Below are 24,093 nucleotides of genomic sequence, written 5' to 3'. Positions count from 1 at the left end.
CCTGGGCTCCTCACACAGCTCTGCCAATGCCCCTCAGTCCTGCCCTGCAGCCCCCTGCTATTCCAGCCCTGGGCTCCCCACACAGCTCTGCCAATGCCCCTCGGTCCTGCCCCGCAGCCCCCTGCTATTCCAGCCCTGGGCTCCCCACACAGCTCTGCCAATACCCCTCAGTCCTGCCCTGCAGCCCCCTGCTAGTCCAGTGCTGGGCTCCCCACACAGCTCGGCCCAAAACTTCTTTAGAAGTACCAAGGATACTGAGATGTGGGTTTGTAGGAGAAAAAGCAGTTGAATTTTCAAGTTACAGAAAAGGCAGGATGAGAACAATAGCACTATATAGAGTCCTTCCACAGATTAAACCCTCAAGCTCTTAAGCAAAGTAAGCCATTATGGGATAAGAGGGAAGGTCCTCTCATGGTTCAGTAACTGGTTAAAAGACAGGAAACAAAGGATAGGTATAAATGGTCAGTTTTCAGAATGGAGAGTGGTGTCCCCAGGGATGTGTATTGCCACCAGTGCTGTTCAACATATTCATAAATGATTTGGAAATAGGGGCAAACAGTGAGGTGGCAAAAATTGCAGACGATGCAAAGTTATTCAGGATAGTTAAGTCCAAAGCAGACTGCAAAGAGTTACAAAGAGATCTCACACAACTGGGTGACTGGGCAACAAAATGGCAGCTATAATTCAATATTGATAAATGCAAAATAATGCATGTTGGAAAACATAATCCCAACTACATATACAATGTGATGGGGCCTAAATTAGCTGTTACCACCCAAGAAAGAGCTCTCATTGTCATTGTGGATAGTTCTCTGAAAACATTCACTCAATGTGTAGCAGTAGTCAGAAAAGTAACAATGTTAGGCACCATTAGGAAAGGGCTAGATAATAAAACAGCGAATATCATAATGCCATTCTACTCCTAATCCAAGGTACTCCTACACCGTAAATACTGCGTGCAGTTCTGGTTGCCCCATCTCAAAAAAGATATATTAGAATTGGAAAGGGTACAAAGAAAGGCAACAAAAATGGTTAAGGGTATGGAACAGCTGCCATATGAGGAGAGATTTAAAAGACTGGGACTATTTTTTCTGGAGGACAGGTCCATCAATGGCTATCAGCCAAGATGGTCAGGGATGCAACCCCATGCTCTGAGTGTCCCTAGCCTCTGGTTGCCAGAAGCTCGGCATGGACAACAAGGGATGAATCACTTGGTAATTGCCCTGTTCTAGTCATTTCCCTCTGAAGCACCTGGCACTGACCACTAGCAGAAGACAGGATTCTTGGCTAGATAGACCATTGGTCTGACCCAATATGGTTGTTCTCCCCAGCCCACATCCAAAGAACCTTTTCCTTCCTCTTGCCTCTGAGGTCTCTTTAAAGATCATCACTGTCCCTCTTCCACACATTCAGGAGTTAGTCCGGCTTTTCCTTCTCAATGGTGTAACTGAGTCAGAGCTCTACATGCTACAGGTATGGGGGAGAGGGCTAATAGGAACCACACTTGCCCCTGTGATCTCCACTAGCAGTGTCTGCACTGGGAAGAGTAACAGTAGATCATAAATCTACTTCTGAGCTTCCTGTCCATTAACCCCACTGCCTCACTGAAGGGGACTCTTCTCATATTGCAGACCGCCGCCAGTAACCAAAATTCTGGCCCAAATTCTAATAGTCACTATAACTACTCTCATATATTCATTGGTTCAGGCCATAGGTTTGCACCCTGGAGCCCATCCCAGTGTTGTGCAGGATGGAATCTGCTGAGAGCCATGCGGTTAGGGACTGGAGTTCTGCGTGGGCCTCTCTCTCTCCCAATGTGAGCACCAGAATGAAAGAGTTGCAGAACCCCCTGGCATACTGTCTGGCCCCAGCAGGGGGGCTGGAACAATTTGTATAGCGGGGTTGCTGAGAACCACTGAGCCAAACTGTAAACCATGGATAAAATGGAAACCACTTCAAGCCAGGAGGGTGTGGCAGTACCCCCAGCACCCTAGTTCCAGCACCTATGGCCCCAGGGAAGCTGGCACAAAGGCAGCCTGCATGTCCTTGCTGGATCTCTTGGTTGTTTACTCCATGTCCCTCCTGTTAGAACAAAGGTGACAAGGGCCAGCACCCTGCAGCAAGTCAGTGCCTCAGTTGTAAATATGCATCTGGCTGCTCTGTCATTTGGTTCAAATCCACTGTGCTCCCTGTGGCCCTTGTTGTAACGAAGCCAAGTCATTAAGTGATGAACCAGCAAATTCTGTTCTGTCCCGCTTTCCAAATCCTCTGTTATCTGCTCACTGCTTCCTGTCTTCTCCTCAACTCCCACGCCGTCAATGTGCTCAGCAAACACAAGGTGTTGGAAATCACCAATGGAAAGTTCTTCCATCAGAAAATGATGATTCATCAAAACCAAAATGTTCCCTGGAACTGTGTAGATCTCGATGAAACATTCAACGGAAACTAACCTGCTTTTTCTGCTAGCTCATCGCCTGCCTCCTGTGGCTTCTCACCTGGAGGGCTGGCTGGAGCCTCTGCTCCCAGGGATCTTCAGACAGCTCTGAGGGCATCCCTTGGCCCAGAGTCAGCCAACCCAGGAAGCCAAATGACTAGGGAGTCAGGCAGCCCCTGGAGCAAGTAGTTAAATTGTGGCTTGGTTCTCCCCAAAGGGAATGTTTTCAGGCTTTCCTCCTTGTGAAAAAATTCAAATTTTTGACCTTATGTCTTTGCTCAGGACAAAAGAGTTTTGTTTTGTTCTGTTCAAAACAATTTTAATTTTTTCACAAGAAAGGGAGACTGTTTTTCAGCCACTTCCACTAGTGGTCTATGCTTAATGCCAGCCAGGACACAGCTTCATTCCCCCACACACATGAAGGTTCAGGCTTGTCAATGAGACCCTAAAAGCACCACCATGGTGTGGGAAAGGGGTCCCACAAGCTTTATCCAGAGACATACCTCAATCCTGCCCTGCAGTCCCCCTTCTATTCAAGCCCTGGGCTCCCCACATAGCTCAGATGATGCCCCTCAGTCCTGCCCTGAACCCCCTGCTATCCCAGTCCTGGGCTTCCCACCCAGCTCTGCCAATGCCCCTTAGTCCTGCCCTGCAGCCCCTGCTATTCCAGTGCCTGCATTTCCACTAGGCGACCCTAGGCGGTTGCCTAGAGCAGCAGGATTTGGGGGGCAGCATTTTGCTGTCCTCAGCGGAAATTCGGTGGCGGGGGGTCCTTCCGCTCCGGGTCTTCAGTGGAAATTTAGCAGCGGGTCCTTCACTCGCCAAAGTGCCCCGAAGATGCAGAGCGGAAGGACCCCCGCTGCCGAATGCTCAAAAGAGGAGCGCTGCCGCCTAGGGTGGCAAAAACCCTGGCGCCGCTCCTGCCTGCAGCCCCCTGCTAGTCCAGTCCTGGGCTCCTCACACAGCTCTGCCCATGCCCCTCAGTCCTGCCCTGCAGCCCCCTATTCATAGATTCTGAGGCCAGAAGGGACAATTGTGATCATCTGCTCTGACTTCATGTCTAACCCAGGCCATAGACAACTCTTTTTGAACTAGTGCATGTCTTTTAAAAAAATCCAATCTTGATTTAAAAATTGCTCCTGATAGAGAATCCACTGTGACCCCTGGTAAATTGTTTTAGTCATTAATTACCCTCACTGTTAAAATGTAGACCTTATTTCCAGTGTAAATTTGTCTAGCTCAGCGCTTCTCAAACTGTGGGTCGGGACCCTGTGCTAATGGGGTCACCAGGGCTGGCTTTAGTATTGCTGGGGCTGGGGCTGAAGCCGAACCCCAAGCCCCACTGCCCGGGCCAAAGTCCAAGGACTTCAACCCTGGGTAGTGGGGCTCGGGCTTCAGCTTCAGCCCTGGGTAGAGTTGGCAACTTTCTACTTCACACAAAACCAAACACCCTGCCCCCTGCCCCATCCCTCCTCTGAGGCCCCACCCCTGCCGTGGCTCTTCTCTGAGGCTCCAGGCTGGGGATAGAGCTGAGGGGTTCGGAGTATGTGAGGCAGCTCCAGGCTGGGGCAGGGGGGTTTGGTGCAGGGGGGTTCGGGCTCCAGCTGGGGGTGCTGGCTCTAATGTGGGGTCGAGGATGAGAGATTTGGGGTGCAGGAGGGGGCTGGGGCAGGGGGTTGGGGTGCAGGAGGGTGAGGGCTCTGACAGGGGATATGGGCTTTGGTGTAAGGCCATGAATGAGGGGTTTGGGGTGCAGGAGGGGGCTCCGGGCTGGGATTGAGGAGTTCAGAGGGTAGGATGGGGATCAGGGCTAGGGCAGGGGGTTGGAGTGTGGGGGTCAGGAGCTCTGGCTGGAGGTGTGGGTTCTGGGTTGGGGATGGGGATGAGGGTTTTGGGGTGCAGGAGGGGGCTCTGGGCTGGGATCGAGAAGTTTGGAGGGGAATCAGGGCTTGGGCAGGGGGTTGGGGCACGGAATACAGGCTCTGGTGGCACTTACCTCAGGTAGTTCCCAAAAGCGGTGGCATGTCCCTCCTCCAGCTCCTATGTGGAGGTGCGGCCAGGCAGCTCTGGCCAGTCCACAGGCACCATCCTGCAGCTCCCATTAACCATGGTTCATGGCCAATGGGAGCTGCAGAACCGGCGCTTGTGGCAGGAACAGTGTGTGGAGCCCCCTGGCTGCTCCTACACATAGGAGCCGGAGGGGGGACATGCCGCTGCTTCTGGGAGCTGCATGTAGCCATGGCAGGCAGGGAGCCTGCCTTAGCCCTACTGCGCCACCGACCAGACTTTTAATGGCCCTATCAGCAGTGCTGACCGGAGCCTCTAGGGTCCCTTTTCGACTGGGCATTCCAGTTAAAAACCAGACACCTGGCAATCCTAGCCTTGGGCTTCGGCTTTGGCCTCCCCGCCTGGAGGTAGGGCCCAGGCGGGCTCAGGCTTCGGTCCCCCCTACTGGAGTCATGTAGTAATTTTGTTGTCAGAAGGGGATCCCCCTGGTCTAGTTTCAACTTCTAGCCATTGGATCTTGTTAAGAACCCATTATCAAATGTACAAACTTATATTGGGTTCAAGTCACCCCTTAACCTTCTCTTTGTTAGACTCAAGGAGTTCAATCTATTCTCTTATCACTAAGTGGCTCTTCTCTGAATCCTCTCCAGTTTATCAGCACCCTGCTTGCGTTATAGACACCAGAAGAGGGCACATTATACCAGCAGTGGTTGCACCAGTGCCACATGCATTCCTGGACTCCCCCCACAGCTCTGGCAACACCTTTCATCCTTCCCTGCAGCCCCCTCTGGACCTCTCTTAAGACCATTATTTCACAGAGCCTTCTTGAGCCCCGATTTCTCAGACATTATGAACTGACAGCTGGGGCATGAAAAATTTCCTTTGAGCATAAAGGGAGGGACAGTATGAAGGGGACTGTGCCGGGGATATTAACTCACTGTCCTGTTCATTGGCAGGACCCTCTGAGTCCGTGGTCCAAGGACTTTTAAAGTACTATACTAACTCTTCACATGTTTTCACTTCCCACTCCGGGACCCACAGTGGGGTGAAGGCTGGGTTATCACCCACAGCCAATTGCATAACCTCACCATATGTTTGTCTTTTCCAACTGTTTGTACTGGAAGTGACTAGAGCTGGGCCTGTGTGGGTTTGGGATTACAGCTGAGTGATATTTTTTGTACAAAAGTCTCTTTTTTTGGCAGCAAAAATGCAGCTTGGGCAGCAGCAAAATGTTTTGCAAATTATTTTAGTTTTTTGGGGGGAGAAACCTTAAACCAAATTCCAGAAAAAGAAAATGTTTTGTTTTGAAATTTTCCAATAAAATGTTATAGGGGTTTGGTTTTTTTTTTTTTTTTTTTTTTGTCTTTTCAAAATTTCCTTTAATTTATTTTTAAAATACTCAAAAACATAAAAAAAAAAGACTCAACATAAAAATGAAATGTTTTCTTTCAGGGTGAATGAAATTTTTCTTTTGAGCCAAAACAATTTTTTTCAACCTTTCGCTTCAGTAAATCTTTAGAAAACTTCTGGTTGTCAGGAACTGAAAAATTACTCATTCTCCCAGGTCTACTGGGGAGCTGAATAAGATCCATCCTTCCCCTGACTAAGGTTTCCCCTGTATTTCAGATCTCTGTTTCGTGGAAGCAGGGCAGGGGCTGCCCACACTCCCTGAATGATCTTAATTCCCTAATGGGGTAAGGGATTAATCTTCAGAATGTCTACTTCTGTTTTCCCATCTGCTCGCCAAAGGACTTCTTCCTTTGCCTTTCTATAGAACTTCCCATCAGAAGATCCTAAACCACTTGACAATCATTAGTCAGTTGAGCCCAACACGCCCCTGCCAGGTGGGTCAGGATCATTACCTCCATTTTACTGATGGGTAAACTGAGGCACAGAGAGGGGCGTGAACGTGCCCAAGGTCACACAGTGAATCGGTGGCAGGGCTGAGAAATGAACCCACTTCTCCCAACTTTCTCTCACAAGATTTTCCCTCCTCTGTTTAGATCCCCAGTGTGCCAATCTTACTGTGCTCCAAAGAGACCATTCACAACTAGCACCAGCTTCCTGCTCCCTCGAACAACTGAGGGCACTCATATGCCCAGAGCTAGCTCTGTGCACATGAGCAAGTGTGCTCTATGCACTCCTAACAAGGGCAATGGCACAAACACACCACTACAGGGGCAGCTCCACTCCTGCAGCCAGCAAAGGGCACTTTTATACCCATGGCAAGCTCTGACACTCACCATGCAGCAGGGGGCAATGGTACACAAAATGGTCTCACTGGCATCCCCTGTGAGCTGTACCGGAGGGATATTATTGGAAGTAGCTGGCTATCATACCAGAGGAATACAGCATAGGAACAGGAAAGGTTTCTCTGGAAATGCTGGTCAGGATTTGGGAGTTTGTTCCAATCCCCACAGAATGCTGGACTGGCCCTGTAATGAGCTAAAGGGCTTCTCCAACCACCGCAGAGTGCTGCTGGAGTGATACAAACAGGTTTGGGGGTGAATGGTTCAGACACAGGAGAGCAGAGGCGTAGCGAGCGTCCTCCGTACCCTCTGACCGGAGGGGGACCCGCAAGGAAGGGGGCCCCTAAAAGTGGCAAAAAAAATGCCGCATTCCAGTTTCTGCATTGTAAGGGATCCTGCCCGGACATATGTTCGGAGGGGGGCCACGTTCTTTGTTGCTACGGCCCTGCAGGAGAGTGTCTCACATGAACACCTCCAATGAATATCTTCCCCCAGTTTGTCAGGGTCTGGCCAGGGACAGTCTCTGTGCCATGAGTCAGAGCTGTTGGCTCTGGCTCCTCCTCACGTACCTTTCTCCATTTCCCAGATGGTCCTGGCCCCCTGCCCTTATCTCGCCCCTCCCGGGGGCTGTTTGCAGAGAGAGGTATAAAGGGGCAGACGCAGCGGACAGCCAGGGTGCAGGGAGCCAGCAGACAAGTCTGTGTGTCTGCCTCGCTCACCACCCTCACTCTGCACCATGGGGAAGGACAGGCTGCCCGGTGGCCCGAGCATCTTCCTCCTGCTCCTCTTCCTCCTCCCTGGAGACACCTCGCCCACCACCGAACCGTAAGCTGCACATGCACGGGCTCATGCTGTGTTCTCTTTTCTTTCCTTCATCCCCCTCACAGCTCTGCCAATGCCACTCAGTCCAGCCCTGCAGCCTCACCTGCTATTCCACTCTGGGGCTCCCCACACAGCTCTCTCTAGCTGTATCCCTACCTAGACATATTCAGGAGTTTGGCTTTCCCTGTGGTTTCATGGGCAATATGCCATCTGCCTTGTGGTACCTTTCGTGGATGGGCCCCAGTTTCCTTGCCTGGGAGGGAGAGCTCAGAAAAGTGTTTCTCTTTTCTCTTCTTCTTTAAAGCCAGTTTGCTTCCCTTGGCAGCCACAGACTGTGCTTGTTCCCAAAGAGAGTCTGTGACCTAGATTCCTGACTGTCAGCACAGACCCTGGCATTGGCACACTCTGCTGGAATATCCACCTGGGGCACTGCAAACTCGCAACTTGGCTGCAACCTCGCCTCCATTGAGGGGCCTGAAGAGGGCGCGTGGCCAAGCTCAGCCAGGAGCTGGATGGACTCAGGGTATCCCTTTGGCAGTGTCCACTGGCAGAGAGTTCCCCTGGAGCCCAGCATAGATTAGAGCATTTACCCTCCAATGCGCACTCCCTTCTCCTGGTGTAGCACCCTCCTCGCTGGTGTACATGAGCAGGTGCAATATACACTGCCCTGATTCAGTGGGGGAGGGATCTAGTCCCATAACTCCAATGTCAGATCTCTTAACCCAATGAATGCCTTGTTTGAATTGTTTGTTTGTGTCGCAGCAGTGCCTATGCACCCCAGTTATGGATCAGGGCCCGCACTGTGCTAGGCTTTATACAAATACAGAACAGGGAGACAATCTATAGCTGGCTGGAAACCGGAATTGCCATGCCACCGGAAAGCCTGACATTTTAAAATTTGTTTTAATTCCAAATTGGAATGTGCAGTTTAAATGTTGAGAGGAAGGAAACTGCAGAAAATTTTGATTCAGAAACATGGAAATGTTTCATTTTGATAATGTCACAACATTTTGTTACAATAATATTGAATAATTATAATGTAAATGTATAGAAATATTATACTACAACATAATATTAAAGGGAAAATGAAACATTTTGATGTTATTGAAATGAGAAAGTTGAAACCATTTGTTTTATCATTTTGCAATTGGGCCCTTGGTCAAACTCGACATGTTCCCACAAACGGGTTCCATTTTGACTAAACTACACTGTCCGACAGAAAACAGTTTCATCAGATTTTTTTCACCCAGCTGTATTCCATTCTGAGCATGTAGCTTGTGTCTGGTCAGACATGTTGTCTACATCCTGCACCTTTAAATGGAGAGAAGACCCCCTCTGTGCTGAAGAAGCACTTGCAGTTTTGTTTTCAGTTGCATCCTGCTGCACAGGAGAGGCCCCACTCTTCTCCCCATCTGTCTTACCAAGACCTGCCTTGTGTGCAGTTTTATTCTCTCGGTCTAAACTAAAGTTCATGCAGGCTGAGAGGGCAAGGGAAGAACAGAATGTGATGCCAGTCACAAGTTTTATTCTGCTCCATGAGGCATTTTATGCTGTTTAATGAAGTAATCGGCATATTAGTGACTATTTTGCATATATGCTTAGTTTACAGTTGACATATTCTGCCCCAAGCTGGTTGGGAGGAGAGGAAGAGGGAAGGGGTGGTGTTCACCGGGAAGCTGAACAAAACCTGGCAGCTTTAGCTGGGGTAGGAGGTGCCCAGGAGGGTCAGATGCGGAGCTGCTGGGGTTATTGTTACTGAGTGGTAAGGCTGGAACTCCTGGGATGCTTTGAGCTGTTTGGGTCACAGCAGCTGGGGGTTTGTACCGGGGGGAGCCTGGGGCCAGTATCAGGTCTCTCACATTCTGTCATCACCTCCAGGCTGCTTGCTGTGATCCAGCAGGGAGAGAGGAGGCATCTGGCTGTCGGCTCAGCAAATGCCACAGCTGCCTCTAGCAGCCAAGGGGCAACTGCAGGAAACTGCCTGCTGCCTGCTTACGGTTCAGCTATTCACTGAGGCTCTCATACTGTGCTAATCACTGTAGTACCAGCGAGCCTGCAACTAGAGTGTTAAGCAACACGACTGTCCCGTGTTGTTCCCTCTGTCATCCTCACCCCCGAGGGAGAAGTGTGTGCAGCGCAGTGCTTCATTTGTAATGAAAGAGATGCTGGGGCTCAAGCAATTAGGTGCCAGGGCTCAAGCAATTTTTTTACAAGCCCAGAGGTGCCAGGGCAATGAACTGCCAAGCCTAGAGGTGCCGGGGCTCAGCCCTGGTAAGCCCTGGCACAAATTAAGCACTGGAGCAGTGTCAGGTTTTGGTAGTGTGCGGCCTTTTCTGTTCTGATGTGTGAGAATCCAGCTGAGCCGCAGGGACATGTGACAGGGCTGCGAATGGGTGAGTGTCACACATGAGGCAGGACACTTGGCAGCGCTAAACATAGGCCCTGGCTTTCCATGGCCTCGCTCTTCGTATCACCATTTACAGCAGGGCAGAGTAGGTGTCAAATGCTATCAGAGCAGAACCGCGCGCTTCAGGCTCCCTTTGCACTCACTCTGCACCAGGTGCCAGGCGGGGGAGAATCAGCCCCCAGCCTTTATTGGCTGAGATTGAAGGTAAAGAGAAAATCACTCAGGGCTTGATCCAAAGCCCACTGAGGGGAATGGAAAGAGTCCTATTGACTTCCATGGGCTTTGGCTCAGGCCTAACAAAGGGCGAAGTGGAATTTAATCAGAGCCAGGTTAAGGCTACTCCTACCTAACTCTGTCATTTTGAAATCTTGGCTAAGCAAGATGAACAGCCCCCCAGCAGAAAGCTGGGTGTCCCAGGGAGCTTCACACTGCGGCACGTCCAGCCTCCCAGCAGTGACGCTCTGCCAGCGTCTCTGCTCTGAGTCAGCAGGATGCAGCCACGGCCGGTGAGATCTCCTTCTGTAGCCCAAATCACTCTGTGGTTGTCATTGCCGGCAAGTTGGGCAAAGTCCTCACTAACATTTGAACCTGTAAGCGAGCACTTTTCATCCAAAGATCTCCAGGCACATTAAAGGGGGGGGGTGTAAGCAGCATCTTCAGGATCCCAATATCAGAAATGGGGAAACCGAGGCACAAAGCAGTGAAGCCCAGTAGCACACAGCATGTCACTGACACACCCAGGCATAGCAAGGAATTCTCCAGCTAAAGCCCTGTCCACTAGGCCATGCTGCCCCTTTAGCACAATGGCCATTCCCTACAGTCAGATATCAGCGCACACACAGCCATCCGTACATTTGTATCTCTCCATTACTGAGGGCAGCAGGTGACACACCTAGATCGACAGACAGCTAGAGAGGAGATTAGATTAAAAGCCCTGATCCACACTCCTGTGTAACTGCCTGCCAGTCTCCATGGAGGTACAACAAGCATTTCATCTGAGCTCCCTGCCCCCTGTTCAGATAATACAGCAAGGGGCTGTGGGATACACAAACCTCAATTAACAGCCTGGAACTTTTCAAGCCATCCCCACTCCCTGCTGGGAGCCTGAACAAACAGCCCTTGGACAGCAATCGCTGTTAGCACAGAACTAGTTCCTTCGCTCCAGGTGGTGTCCTAGGTTCCTGGCTGACTGAGCAGACTGGCTAGTATGTTACAAAAGCAAAATGAAATTCACCTTCCTGTATGTACAAATTACAGTGCAGATGGATGGTTGGGGATTCGGCTGCCACACTAACCAATGCCCTTTCATCAGTACCTTCTCCATTCCCCATCCCCGCCTCTCTGACCTGTGCCCTTCCCCTTCCCAGGCAGTACATGGTGCTAGTGCCCTTTCTGATCCACACCAACGGTCCTGAAAAGGTCTGTATCCAGCTGACCCACCTGAACGAGTCTGTGACGCTGAGCGTCACGCTGGAATACGCAGGGGAGAACAGGAGCCTGATCGCAGACGTGGTGTCGGAGAAGGACGTGTTCAAGTGTGTCCCATTCACAGTGAGTATCTGACCCCCACAGCGTTTATTGCCTGAGTCTGTAAGATAGTGACAGCCTGGGACTAACCCCTGCAAGGTCTGGCAGTGCTGTGGGTGACTCATTAGGAGTGATCTTCAGTCAGTGCTGAGCTCAGTGCCCGGCACGATGTTGGGAGAGGCTGTGCTACAGGCTGTGGTGTGGCTGGCTTTGTTGGGTGGTTTTCTCTCTGAGTCAGTGCTGACCTTGCGGCTGAGGACTGGTCTCCCATTTCTCAGGGGGCTCCACAAGCCTCTGAGTGAGACCGGAAAGAAAGCCATGGAAGGAGGAGGTTAGAAAACTTCCTCGAGACCATTGACATCTGTCAAGGCTGAATCCCCACTCTGTCACTCCGAGTGCAGAAGGTGGGGGCCCGCGAGGATTCTAAAAATTAATACTGGCCACTCCAGGTTTGTATTAAACTCCAAAGGTTACAGCTTTTCTCTGATACCTTGGTTTGGTAAACGCTGCCACCACCCAAATGCAAAAAAAAAAAACCCTTGGACCCAGGTAGGCGAACTTGGGAATTCCTCCCTGTGGGGTACCCTCAAGCCCTTTCACCCCCACTCCGGGGAAGCGCTGAGAAAGAAAACAAAGGAAATTAGCTGTTGCCCCCAGCTAATCAAACAGCATATGCACAAACATCTCAGGGCACCAAAAATCCAATCCTGTTCTTAAAAAAGGAAAATTTTATGAAAAACAAAAAGAAAATATATCTGGAACTTAGGCTTTTGCTAGATTTTAAAAGAGCAATTCCAAAAAGTAAGCACCCAAAATAGCTTCTTGGGGGTTCAGCTTAAAGGTTACAAGCAAACAAAAGCATCTGGGGTTAGCACAGAGGAGATCCACAAGCCAAAATAAAGAAATAATCTGATCATGTCTACCTAAACATTCCCTATCCCAATGAGTCCTGCTAGGTATGGAAAATAATTTTTCATACCTGGTTCAAACCTTACACAGCATTTCTGCTTATAGCATTGCTGCTCCGTGTTCCTGCAGACCAAAGAGAGCAACCACAACCAAAGGGAAAGTTTCTTTTCCCATTTTAAAAAGTTCTAGCCTTCCCATTGGCTCTTTTGGTCAGTTGCCCACTTTTTTTCTTTTACCTGTGGGCTTGTTAACCTTTTACAGGTAAAGCAAGCAGAGAACACACTAAGAGGGATTTTACAGCTAACTGGTGGGTTGGGTGTCCATCAAAGGAGCTATCCTCCCTTTGGGCATAAGCCTTCGTGAGTAAAAACCTCACTTCTTCGGATGCATAGAGTGAAAGTTGCAGATGCAGGCATTATATACTGACACATGGAGAGCAGGGAGTTACTTCACAAGTGGAGAACCATCCCTGCTCTCCATGTGTCAGTATATAATGCCTGCATCTGTAACTTTCACTCTATGCATCCGAAGAAGTGAGGTTTTTACTCACGAAAGCTTATGCCCAAATAAATCTGTTAGTCTTTAAGGTGCCACCAGACTCCTTGTTGTTTTTGTAGATACAGACTAACACGGCTACCCCCTGATACTTGACATCCTCCCTTTATTTATCACAACGTCCATGAGCTCATCTTGTGCTTCTCCCAGGGGCCAGTTCAGGGTTTCTCCCTGCAGCTCTCAAGGCTGGCTGGGGGGACAGTAGAAGAAAATGGACCCAGCCCAGAAGTAATTAATCAAATGTAGCTTCCCATTTTCCTTCATCTCTGGGATCCACAGCTGGGGGGACATGATCACAGTCCATCAATCCCTTTGAGGAAGGAGCATAACGAGGGAAGGGAAATGACCCCCAGTCTTGGGAAGAGGCAGCACAGGGGGAGATGGGCAGAAGGAAAAGCTGAGACTAAGATGCTGGGGGAAGTTTTAAGATATGAGCTACTGGGGTGGAGGAGTCAGAGACTCCTGGTAGGGAGGGCATGGCCGGGGGTGGCAGGCAGAGTCTCCTTTGGAGGAGGTGGTGGAGGCCCCATCACTGCAAAGATTCTGGCAGTATAGAGGAGACATTAATGGGGATGGAGGAGAAGAGTCCTGCAAAACCAGAGTGAGGTCAGACTGGCAGAGCCCCAGACCCCACAATCCCTGATTCTGGTAGGTACGTGGGGACCTTTTTGGCTGGGTTCCATGTACAACTCCAGCCTCCAAGGGCTCGGTGCAGAGGGGAGCGTCTCTAAGGCAGCGGCTCTTTTGCTGTTCTCCAGGTTCCAAAGTCCAGCAGCTCATCAGCAGCGTTTCTCACGGTGCTGGTGAAGGGGCCGACGCTGGAGTTCAGGAGCCGGAAATCGGTGCTGGTCAAGAACTCAGAGAGCCTGGTCTTTGTCCAGACGGACAAACCCGTCTACAAACCCGGACAAACAGGTACAGGGAATCAGGTGGGGAATTAGATACAGAGCAGGAAATCCTCCCTGCCTCCCCAGAGACCCCACAACTCGTCACCAAGTTAGTTCAGCTGGCAGTAAACCTGCCTTCCCACCTCCTCCCCACTAGTCACAAAGCTGGGGGGTGTGGTGCATGCATCCAACCCTGCATGTGTCCATGGGTCATTGCATCTGGGCCAGGCATGCACACAGCAGCTGCCTCAATGATGATGGTCCCTGGGTGAGCAGCTGCAGGTGTAACAATGAAAATCTCTTCCTCTCTCAATCATGCCCTCTGCAGTTCTGTTTCGGATCGTCTCTCTGGACGAAGACTTCCGTCCCCTGAATGAGAAGGTAGGTCAGTTCGCTGATTAGTTTCCATGGCTGACTTGGTGAGTGCTGATGATGACCCTTTAAAGTCCTTTGTGATTCCCGGGGAACTTATTTCTATTAACATCTGTCTAGAGTTGTAAAAGTGACTGTGTAAAGCAAGTGATGCCTTCTGACTCCCCACATCTTCTTTATAAGGGTCAAATTCTGCCATGATTTACACCCCATTCAACTTCATTGACAGAGTGTACATAGGACAGAATATGTCCCTTTATGGCAGAATATGAATCATGTTTTATTATAAGGTAAAACTGTCTAATGTCAAAACTTTTTGGCAATTTTATTAAATCACGTTTAATTTAAACATAAGTCTTTTGCAAATACAAAAAGAAAAACATACAACAGTCTACAACAGCAACATCATATAAAACATATACAACCTTAAAAGGTCAATTAGAACCTAATAAAAATGCTCCTCATTGGCCAAATGCTGGAAGGGCAAAAATTGCCAGTGATTTGATTACTACCAGAGAATGAGAAAAAACTAAAAACATTATCCTTTTGAGATGGTGATAAAAATTCCTTTTATATAAAAGAGGTAAAATCCAGTATGTTCTCAGAAGCTGGAAAAATCTACAATCCAAAAGATAATGAGGTAGATCTTCCATTGCCCCAGAGTTACACAAGCAAAAATGAAGATGTGAAGGAACTTTTCCATATCTACCTGTAAGGACAGCAATTTCCATGGTTTGGTATCTTAATTGAGTATATCCCTTACATAAATGAGGATTTCATAATTCAGTCAAATACTGTTCAAAAACATGAGACATCTTCAAAGTAGAAAACCAAAAGACAAACTTTGAACCATGAATCACAGCCAGATCTTCTTGTTGGGTAATATTTGTCAATCTTTGTTTAAGTAGTTGATTACACTGATTAAAAGATATCGACAATAAGTAATAGAAAAATCCAGCCTATTTATAATAAATTGGAAGGTCTTATATCATGGCAATATGGAGTGCAGAGGTTGTTCCTCCATCTCCTGAAGGCAAAAATGGGGCAATCTGTAATCTGGAAGAGTACAGATCTTAGACCAAGTATCAGAGGGGTAGCCATGTTAGTCTGGATCTGTAAAAAGCAACAGAGAGTCCTGTGACACCTTTAAGACTAACAGATGTATTGGAACATAAGCTTTCATGGGTGAATACCCACTTCATCAGACGCATGATGAAGTGGGTATTCACCCACGAAAGCTTATGCTCCAATACATCTGTTAGTCTTAAAGGTGCCACGGGACTCTCTGTTGCTTTTTACAGATCTTAGACCAAAATTTAAGAAAAGCAATACAAGCTCTATGACTTATAGTAAAACCATCCACCTCAGCACGTAAAAACAAAGGAGGGGTAGAATTTGGGAGAATCATGTCTCCTCACAAAATTATTTTGAATGATCTCTAAGACTGAAATTTGTCCCCTAAATCAAACTTCAGCCTCATAGATCATCTATGACATTATTTTTGCATTAAAGATTATTAGTACAGGGGCAGCTCTGTTCCGAACATATGGGCTGGTAAAACAGAGCACCCCTTGGCCAGAGCTAAGGGCCTTTTGTTTTAAGTCTTCATGATAAGGAAACCAGTGGCCTAAAATGATGAAACTTTATCCCTAAATAAGTAAAAGCAAAGATTAGTTTGTTCTGCCCCAAAATCATGACTTTGGGCTTATAATTGAGAACTAAGCCTTGAGAGTTATAAGAGAAAAAACAACATATCGGAGGCATCTTGGATGCTGCGATAAAACAACCGTGCCATCAGCATATAACAACACTGGAATGGATCTACTCTTAATTTGCAGGGGAGAGAAATGATCTTCCTTTATAACATCACCGCTTCATTAATATATACATTAAAAAGAAGAGGCACTGGAAAGCAAACCTGCCATACTCCCCTAGAAATAGGGAAAACAGTACATTCTCCATTGGCTTTAGTTTTTAACCTCACCATATTGCACTTGTGTAGAGCCTCCAAAATATGCAAAAGTCTTAGATCGATTCTCATCCTTCTTAATTTTGCCCAGAGTTTTTCTTGGTTAATAAAATCAAATGCCATCTTTAGATCTATGAAAGCAGTATATAAACTACTACCATTAACCACAGTATATTTATAAATCATATAGGATAAAATAAAATAATTATCCACTGTGGCTCTACCAGACCTAAAGCTGGACTGCTCTTCGTGTAGTAAATTAGCCTCTAAAGCCCATATTTCAAGTTTAGAGAGTAAAAATCTGCATTAAATCTTCCCTGCCACATCTAACAGACCAATCGGTCTATATGAAGCAGAATTCTTTCTGTCCCCTTTTTTAAAAATAGGAACTATAATAGTGAACTTCCCACCAGACGGAATCCATCTGGTATGATTAATGACAGTAAATAATGTAGCCAAGTCTGGGGACCACCAATTAGGATTATCCTGAGAAACTTCATCAGAGAGAAAATCTTCTCCTGGAGGGTTTTTTCCATTGTTGGGCTAAAATTAATGAGTGTACTTCACTGTACTGTACTAAAAGCCAGAGTAGTAAATCAAAGAGAGGATTCCTCATTGCATCAACTATGGTAGAATTAGATTAAAAAACTGATTGAGGAGAATCATTAAAGACCTGGCCAAAATGTACTATCCAAGCTTCATGATTAATACGGGGTTCATCATTCAGAGTATATCTACCAGAACCCGTGGCCGCCATCTTCTAAAATGTGGAAGAATTTTTAGCTTTAGCTGCTGCTTCAAAACCCTTCCACAAGGATCTAAGATATTCTTGGTTTTTCTGATATAATAAACCTTTGTATTGTCTTCTGGCAGCTACTAAATTATGAAGTAAATTAGGAGACGGATTGCATCTTACCCTATTAGCTAGACAGACTAGAGCTGTCTTTTCCTTCACACAGTCTGGATCAAGCCAAGTGTACTTATCTTTGAAAGCATTTTTAGAATAGTTAAAAGAAAAATCAATTTGTTCAGAGACGAGTGGTTGCAAGGACTTTCCCAGCAACTCATGTGATTCACAAATTTGAGAGGAATTTAAGGACTTAATAATGATGTCTCTGAGAAATCTAACATCAGAGTCTTCCAATCCCCTAGATAATTTGTCAGGAGTGGCTGAGCTGTAGTCTTTGTAACTACATTTAATTAAGGCATCATCACCCATGGGTAATAAAAATCTCACTAGAAAGAGCATATCATTGTAATTACAGAGAAATCCCTACAATGATGAATTACACAGGGATAATAATATTATCAATAACACTCCCAGCAGTCAATTAACTTTATGTGAAATGTCCCCTCACTTCTTCCATTTACAGGTATCATATTAAACTTATTCAATAATACCTTCTGTTTTTGTCCAGAGATGTTAACCATCTGATCTCCAGAGTTTTAGGGGGAGGTTTAAAAATCTTCTCAGTGTTTTCTTCCCCTCATACTTGGGAAGGAGATTAATCTTGCCCCTGGAGCAGAAAGTGAAAATTGTCCTGTTAAGATCTTGTTGCCAGAGGTGAATAAACTGGAAAGAGTGCAGAGGAGAGCAACAAAATTTGTAAGAGTTTTCAAAAACCTGATCTATGAGGAAAGGTTGAAAGAATTGGGCAATGTTTAGTCTCGAGAAGAAAAGGCTGAGGGAGGACTACATGATAAATTGCCCACAGTTGGTGGAGCTAAGAACCTCCCTCTATCTTCTGTTACATCTTAAAAATCATAATCCTCTGTTTGTGGCATCCGTATGGGCCCTCTGAATATAGGAAACAGGATTTCAGGGCAGAGGGAATGAATCTGCAGAGGCAGATCATTATTCTGAACGTAAAGGAACAGGCTAGTGTAACACTTCATCTGATCACAAGGAAACGTAAAACACTACCAGAGAAGTTAGTGCTTTGAACAGAAATGCAAAGAATAACTATCAAAAAAGAAGCCGTTGGTTTCCACGTGCTGAGTAATAACTGGCTTCTTCAGAGCTTAATTTGTAATGAAAGAGATGTGTTATGAATTTGTAATGAAAGAGGCTCAAGCAATTAGGTGCTAGGGCTAATCAATTTTTTTACTTCATAACTGACACAGCAAGTCCAGAGGTGCCAGGGCTATGAACTGCCAAGCCCAGAGGTGCCGGGGCTCAGCCCTGGTACAAATTAAGCACTGGCCTCTCCATTTGATAAGACTGGAAATCAGAGACTTTCAGTGGTGGCTTTAGGAATATCCTAAAGGCCTGATTCCCTAGTGCCGTGCACCTTGCAGCATCATTAACACCAGAGCAAAGTGGGCATAAAACGTTGCCAAATGAGGCTGGTTCTGTGTGCCCCACTTTGCACTGGTGTGAGTGACAGCACCACGGTGGGCCAGCAGTGAGCCTGAGGAGATCACTTCTGTCTTGTGGGAAGGCATGTGACTGGGCCTCAAGACCCCTATACCTGGCTCTGTCACACCTTCCTGCACATCGTACCCTGTGATCTAGCTGACCCGCCTCAACCACCTCACTGCGAGTTTGCAGGAGCAGGGGTCCCTGAGGAGACATCCCAGCAACAGGCCCCGCCTGATGCTGCAGAGCAGGACACAGAGAATTGAGTTGCCACCTGAAAGCCCTGGAAACCAGCAACTTTCCAAATGGCTACACGCTCGGGGCACATTTCCAAAGTGCCTCAGTGACTTAGAAACCCAAGTCCCATTTTCGGAAGTGACTTGGGCACTTTGGGCCAGATTGCCAAAGGGATTTAGATGCCTAAAGCCGCAGGTAGGTGCCTAGTGGGATTTTAAAAAGCACATAGGCAGGTTAGGAGCATAACTCCCATTGGCTGCAGTGGGGAACTAGGTACCGCAGCTCTTGGAAACTACACTCGGTGCCTGTCTGCATTGTTGGGCACCTAAACACCTTTACAAATCTGCCCCCAAGTCTCACTGAAAGTCAGTGGCTCTTTGGCTCCAGAGCCACAGAACCTCAGAGGTATATAGGTGCCTGACTCCCATTGAAATCAACTGCCTAAAGTGTCTAAATCATTTTTGAAAAAGGCTTCTAAGTCACTTAGGTGATTTTGAATTTTTTACCCTGAATCCTCTACATGCAAAACAAAGTGTTTAATTTCACAGCTGTGTTAAACTGACCAGTTCAGGCTCTAAAACATTAGAAGGCCCCGCTGGAGTTTCTCATTGAGTAACAGAGAGCAAGGGACAGAGGGAAATGCAGAGGAGAGACGCAGAAGTCCCCTGAACAGGATAAATGAGCTCAGTGCACGTATGACCTGTATTTCTAACTCTGCTTCTCCCTGTTTTCCCCACAGTTTGCACTGGTCTTCATCAAAGTAAGTGGCCCATTGATTTTTACTCTCACAGCCGCTAGCTGAAAGCTGGGGCTGCTGTGGGGATGGGGAGACTCCCGTGCTTCACAGCAGAGGGGGGCTGTAGTGTGGTGTTCGTTGTGAATGGGTAGTGCGGCCACTAGGGTGAGCAAGGAAGTAAGGGTGAGTCTGTGTGAACAGGAAATAGAGTCCTTCATTCACCCCACCCACCCTGGGGGCTGGGTCTCTGGCAGCTCAGCATTGGATCACCCTAGAGATTTCAGTCCTCAGCTGCAGCGCAACATTGGAACATGACCTGCAAAGGGAAAAATGAGCCCGTGATCTTTTCTGTTTCTTTAGGTTGTTTAAAGGAGCCTGAAAAGGGTCTTTTGTGAAAGTGAGCCCTGGTCTGCACACAAATTTCATTCCAGTTTAACTTTGTCAGTCAGGGGTGGGATTTTATACCAAAGTAGTTATACTAGTGCAGGCCCTAGCGTGGGCCTGGTTATACCAGCATAGAGGTGCCTTATACTGGCACAGCTCATTCCCCTTCCCGTACAGGGATAAGCTAGACTGGTCAAGGATATACTGGCTGCCTGAAGAGAAGTAGCAGCCCAAGCAACAACATATTTAAGCCCAGATGAGCATTTCCATAGCCCATTGCCTTCCACATACCTGCATGGGGAGGGTTTTCTCAGCCCCAGAGGTAACTTGAGTATTTCAATCCTCAGCCAGAGCAGTTGCCAATTCTCAAACTGCAAATAGAACATTCAAGCTCCCAGGCACAGAGAAACTCACCGCATCCTGCGCCTGTGCATTGGTCTCTTAGCCTTGCTCTCTCCCATCCTCCTTGCCCACTCCATGTGGTTGTGGGCATGTTGATCAGGTGGGCAGACAATGGAGTAGATTCAGTGCTGGTATCTGGCTGTTTAATCACACGCTGATTGCACAGGACTTGACTGGTTAATCCTTACAGAATACTGGGAAAGTACAGAGCCAGCCACCAGGTGTCCTAACTTCAGCTATAGAAGAGAGCGATGATCGTATATATCCTGTATCTCTGCCGAACATTAGACTGCAACTGCCCTGCTCTGCAGCCTCGTGCCGTGTAGACACCCTGCCTGTAAATGACCTTGTGCTCTCCTCACCTCTAGGACCCACAGAGGAACCGCGTGTACCAGTGGCGAGAGGTGGAGTTAAATGGGGGCCTCACCCAGCTCTCCTTCCCCCTCACCTCCGAGCCCATCCAAGGCACCTACAACGTGGTGGTGCAGAAGGAGTCGGGGACCAATCTCGAACACTCCTTTACTGTGGAGGAATATGGTAAGGAAGGGTCCCAATCGTGCTGGGGTGGGAGGTGTTGGAAGCAGGAGCAACCATCTGGGATTCATCCATTCCAGGCACAAAAATCCAGTTCCGGATTGTCTGGGGTGTAGATGAGTGAAGAGTGATCTGAGGAATGGGCCAGGAAAACACTGGAGGCTTTAAGGGATCAGGATCTGAGCCCCCATCCAGTGGTGTGTAGGTTTCTCCTCAGCACTTGAACTGCCAGGGTCACTGTTCACTGTAAGCCTGGGAGTATCTGGATCTGACTACAAAGGCCTATTCCTTGGGCCTACTGGATTTGGGCTGTGATTCCAGCCTCAGTACAATGCAGCTTTATTTTTGTGTAGGGTCTTTCCTACCAGTTGTGTGCAGTATATGGTACGGATGCAGAACAAACTATGTGCATGCTGCATTACAGTGGCACAGTTTGCTCCTCCTGTGCTCTGCCAATGAAACTGGCTTAACTCACTTCTCCTTTCTACCCTTCTCCCACTCGGGTCTTCACACCTTTGTCCTTGCGGACCCTGACACCCAGAACATCTTCAAATGTTCCAAATAAATAAATAAAGACACTGGCTGGAGACCAAGCCTGGAAAACATCAGCCCCAAAGGACAATCTTTCGGAAGGTTTATGAGGAAAGGAAAATGAGGCCAGCAGGAGTGGTAGATTCTCAAAGAACTTTAATTATAGTGGTTGCCACTAATCACTCAAGGAGAGAGAAATTACAGCTCTGTCTAGTCTAGGGAAATGTACCACTCCAGCCCCCACCCCGACCACTTGTGAATCGTCCCACAGAAATGCTCCAGCCACTTACAAGCATTCCAAGAGCTTGTTCTCAGCAAGCCTAAGAACCAGCTCATTCTGAACGGGTCAGTAACGGTGGCTCCACTACTCCTCTCCCGGCTGTCCGACAGGGCATTCTGAAACTTCCCAGAATCCACTGCTTCTGGGGTCTGTGCTGGGAACAGCGGGATAGGTACCACATGGTGTCGCAATTGAAGGGCTTTAAAGCAGTGCTCTTGTAGGGCAAATCCGCAGAGCTCCGAACACCAGTCAGCATGGCAGTGCGGGCACAGTGACCAGCCTGTGCTCCAACTGGGCCGATCTCACTGGTTCCAGTGCTCCAGTGTGACCTGGCTCTGTACAGACTGTCACCTCCTTGCTTGGGATGCCTCTGCATGTGCCACTCCAAGCCATGCTGGCTTTTGCCTGAGCCTTATACCTACAGCAGCTCTTATTGAATTTGCTCTCCACTCTTCCCCCCCCACCCCCACCAGTGTCTCTCTCCCATTATTACCCCTCATTCAGTTAGTTCAGAACTGCTGAGAAAATTCACTTTGGGGCTGAAACTTGACAGTCTAGTGCCCAGCCAGGAGGCGAATGCAGTCTGTGAGCTCAGCCAGCAGGAAATAATATTTGCTTTTACCGTGTTATGAAACAGCTTTTATCCGACTCTTTTCATGCAGGGATAAGTTTAAAATGGCTGAACTTTAGGGCCCGGTTCCCTGGTGCAGTCTGTCTGCTTTGTACCACTCCAGGGACGCAAAGTAACCGGGCTTATGGCTGCTTTGCTTCACTGGAGCAGCACAGGAGCCAGAGCACACAGTAAATGTGGCCCTTTAAATCTGGTGAGTGACGATGGTGCACTGGGGAGTCGGGCCCTCACTAGGTATCACTTGCGTAGCATAGTTTGGAATACAGCCTCTAAAGCAACGACAGCCGGCGGTCGGGGTTGGGCAAGGGGAGCAAAGGGGAGGGGAGCAGGGTTACGGTGTCTTTCTCTTCAGTTCCACACTCCCTGGCCAGATCCTCAGCAGGTGTAAGCTGGCACAGCTGCACTGACGGCCATGGAGCTGTGGTGATTTATAGCAGGCTGAGGATCTGGCACCATGCCTTGGGGTGGGAGAGGGAGAGGCTGTGTCTGTCACTCAGTGGGGAAATGATAGTGATGTACACGTGTTCCCTCTGCTCTGCTCAACACCTGGCCCTTCTCTCCCCCTCAGTGCTGCCCAAGTACGAGGTGTCAGTGAAGCTGCCCAAGAAAATCACCATCCAGAATGAGGAGCTGAAAGTGGCCGTCTGTGGTCTGTGAGTCACAGGGTTTGAGTTACCGTTCTTTGTGCTCGTCCACCATTGCCTTCCTGCTGCTACCCAAGAAACCAGAACTGGAGAAGGCCCCTGGGGTCACTTTCTCTCCATCCCCAAGGGCTCTGGGCAGGATTGTTCCCTACTGTCTAGTCTGCACCCAGCCCAAGCTTTAAATATCCCAAGAAATGGGGCTCCTCCCCCTGCCCCAGGAAACGATGCCTCTGCCTCATACAGCTCCCTCGCAGAAAGGTTTTCTCCATTATTCAACCCAAATTTCCCCTTTCTTAACATCCTTCCATCCTTCCTAATCAGACCCCCAAGTGCCTCCTTAAATAACCCCGGCCCCCCATTGGTGATGCCTCCTTTAGACACTTGTAGGCAGAAATTACGTCCTTTCTTAGACATCCCGTAACCAGACTCGCCAGATTTAACTCTTCCTTCCCTCCTCATAAATCCCTCCCTCCAGCTCCCTGCTCATATTTCTTGCTCTTCTCTGAACACCCTCCAATTTGTCAATGGCTTTCGGGTAAAGAGGTGCCTGGATCTGAAAACAGTGCTCCACAGGTGTCGTGTAGCAGTGATGGGAGATGATAATCCCTCTCTATAGAGCCTTAGTGTGACCCCACCTGGAAGACACTGTTCAGCTCTGGGCCCCACAGCTCTGAGGAGACTGCACCTGGAATATTGTCTGCAGGTCTGGGCTCTTCCATACCAGAAAGGTGTGGACAAATGGGTGGGAGCTGGGGGAAGGGAAACTCAACTGATTAAGGAGGAGAAGAGCCTGAGTATCAGGCAACATTTCCTAATGGGGCAGGCCTGCTGGGTAATGGAATAATCTCCCACGGGAAATGGCTGGAGTCCCATCATTTGAGTCACTGAAAAACAGGACTAGACCAAGCTCCAGAGAATAGACATTAGGAAACCAGCAACAGAGTCCTCAGGGGCAATGGTATAAAGGGCCCCAAAAGGCCTCTTCTGACTGATTCTGTCTCCCTGTCTAAGCACCTTATGTCTCTTTAACCCCACTCTGGTTACAGATACACCTATGGGACCCCTGTCCCCGGCCTGGTGAATGTCCGTGTGTGCCGGAGATTCTCCCAGTCCAGGTCACACTGCTATGGAAGAGAAGCCGAGGCTGTGTGTGAGGAATTCACCAGACAGGTGAGTCCAAGGCCCATCCCATAGGCAGGAGGCAACTGTCTTGAGGA

At 48.3% G+C, this 24,093-nt stretch overlaps 1 protein-coding gene across 1 annotated transcript; it reads left to right on the top strand.

The window, feature by feature from the left end:
- Positions 1-7,354: 7,354 nt before the first annotated feature.
- On the top strand, positions 7,355-24,086 carry LOC117884993 (alpha-2-macroglobulin-like). The gene is made up of 8 exons (XM_034786064.1): positions 7,355-7,515; positions 11,287-11,470; positions 13,669-13,825; positions 14,126-14,178; positions 19,474-19,494; positions 20,625-20,793; positions 22,801-22,885; positions 23,923-24,086. Exons 1-8 carry the CDS (start codon positions 7,427-7,429, stop codon positions 24,068-24,070), a joined length of 906 nt encoding a protein of 301 aa, XP_034641955.1. The 5' UTR covers positions 7,355-7,426; the 3' UTR covers positions 24,071-24,086.
- Positions 24,087-24,093: the final 7 nt, after the last annotated feature.

Source organism: Trachemys scripta, chromosome 1, assembly GCF_013100865.1.
Source record: "Trachemys scripta elegans isolate TJP31775 chromosome 1, CAS_Tse_1.0, whole genome shotgun sequence".
NCBI lineage: Eukaryota > Metazoa > Chordata > Testudines > Emydidae > Trachemys > Trachemys scripta.
Note: the sequence above shows the minus strand (reverse complement) of the source record. Positions and strands in the feature narration are given on the sequence as shown.

Excerpts from the sequence above, each read along its gene's own strand:
- LOC117884993 (XM_034786064.1), top strand. The coding sequence starts at position 7,427 with ATGGGGAAGGACAGGCTGCCCGGTGGCCCGAGCATCTTCCTCCTGCTC. Across the intron at positions 14,179-19,473 it reads TCCGTCCCCTGAATGAGAAG|TTTGCACTGGTCTTCATCAA; the intron begins GTAGGTCAGTTC and ends TTTTCCCCACAG. Across the intron at positions 19,495-20,624 it reads TTGCACTGGTCTTCATCAAA|GACCCACAGAGGAACCGCGT; the intron begins GTAAGTGGCCCA and ends CCTCACCTCTAG.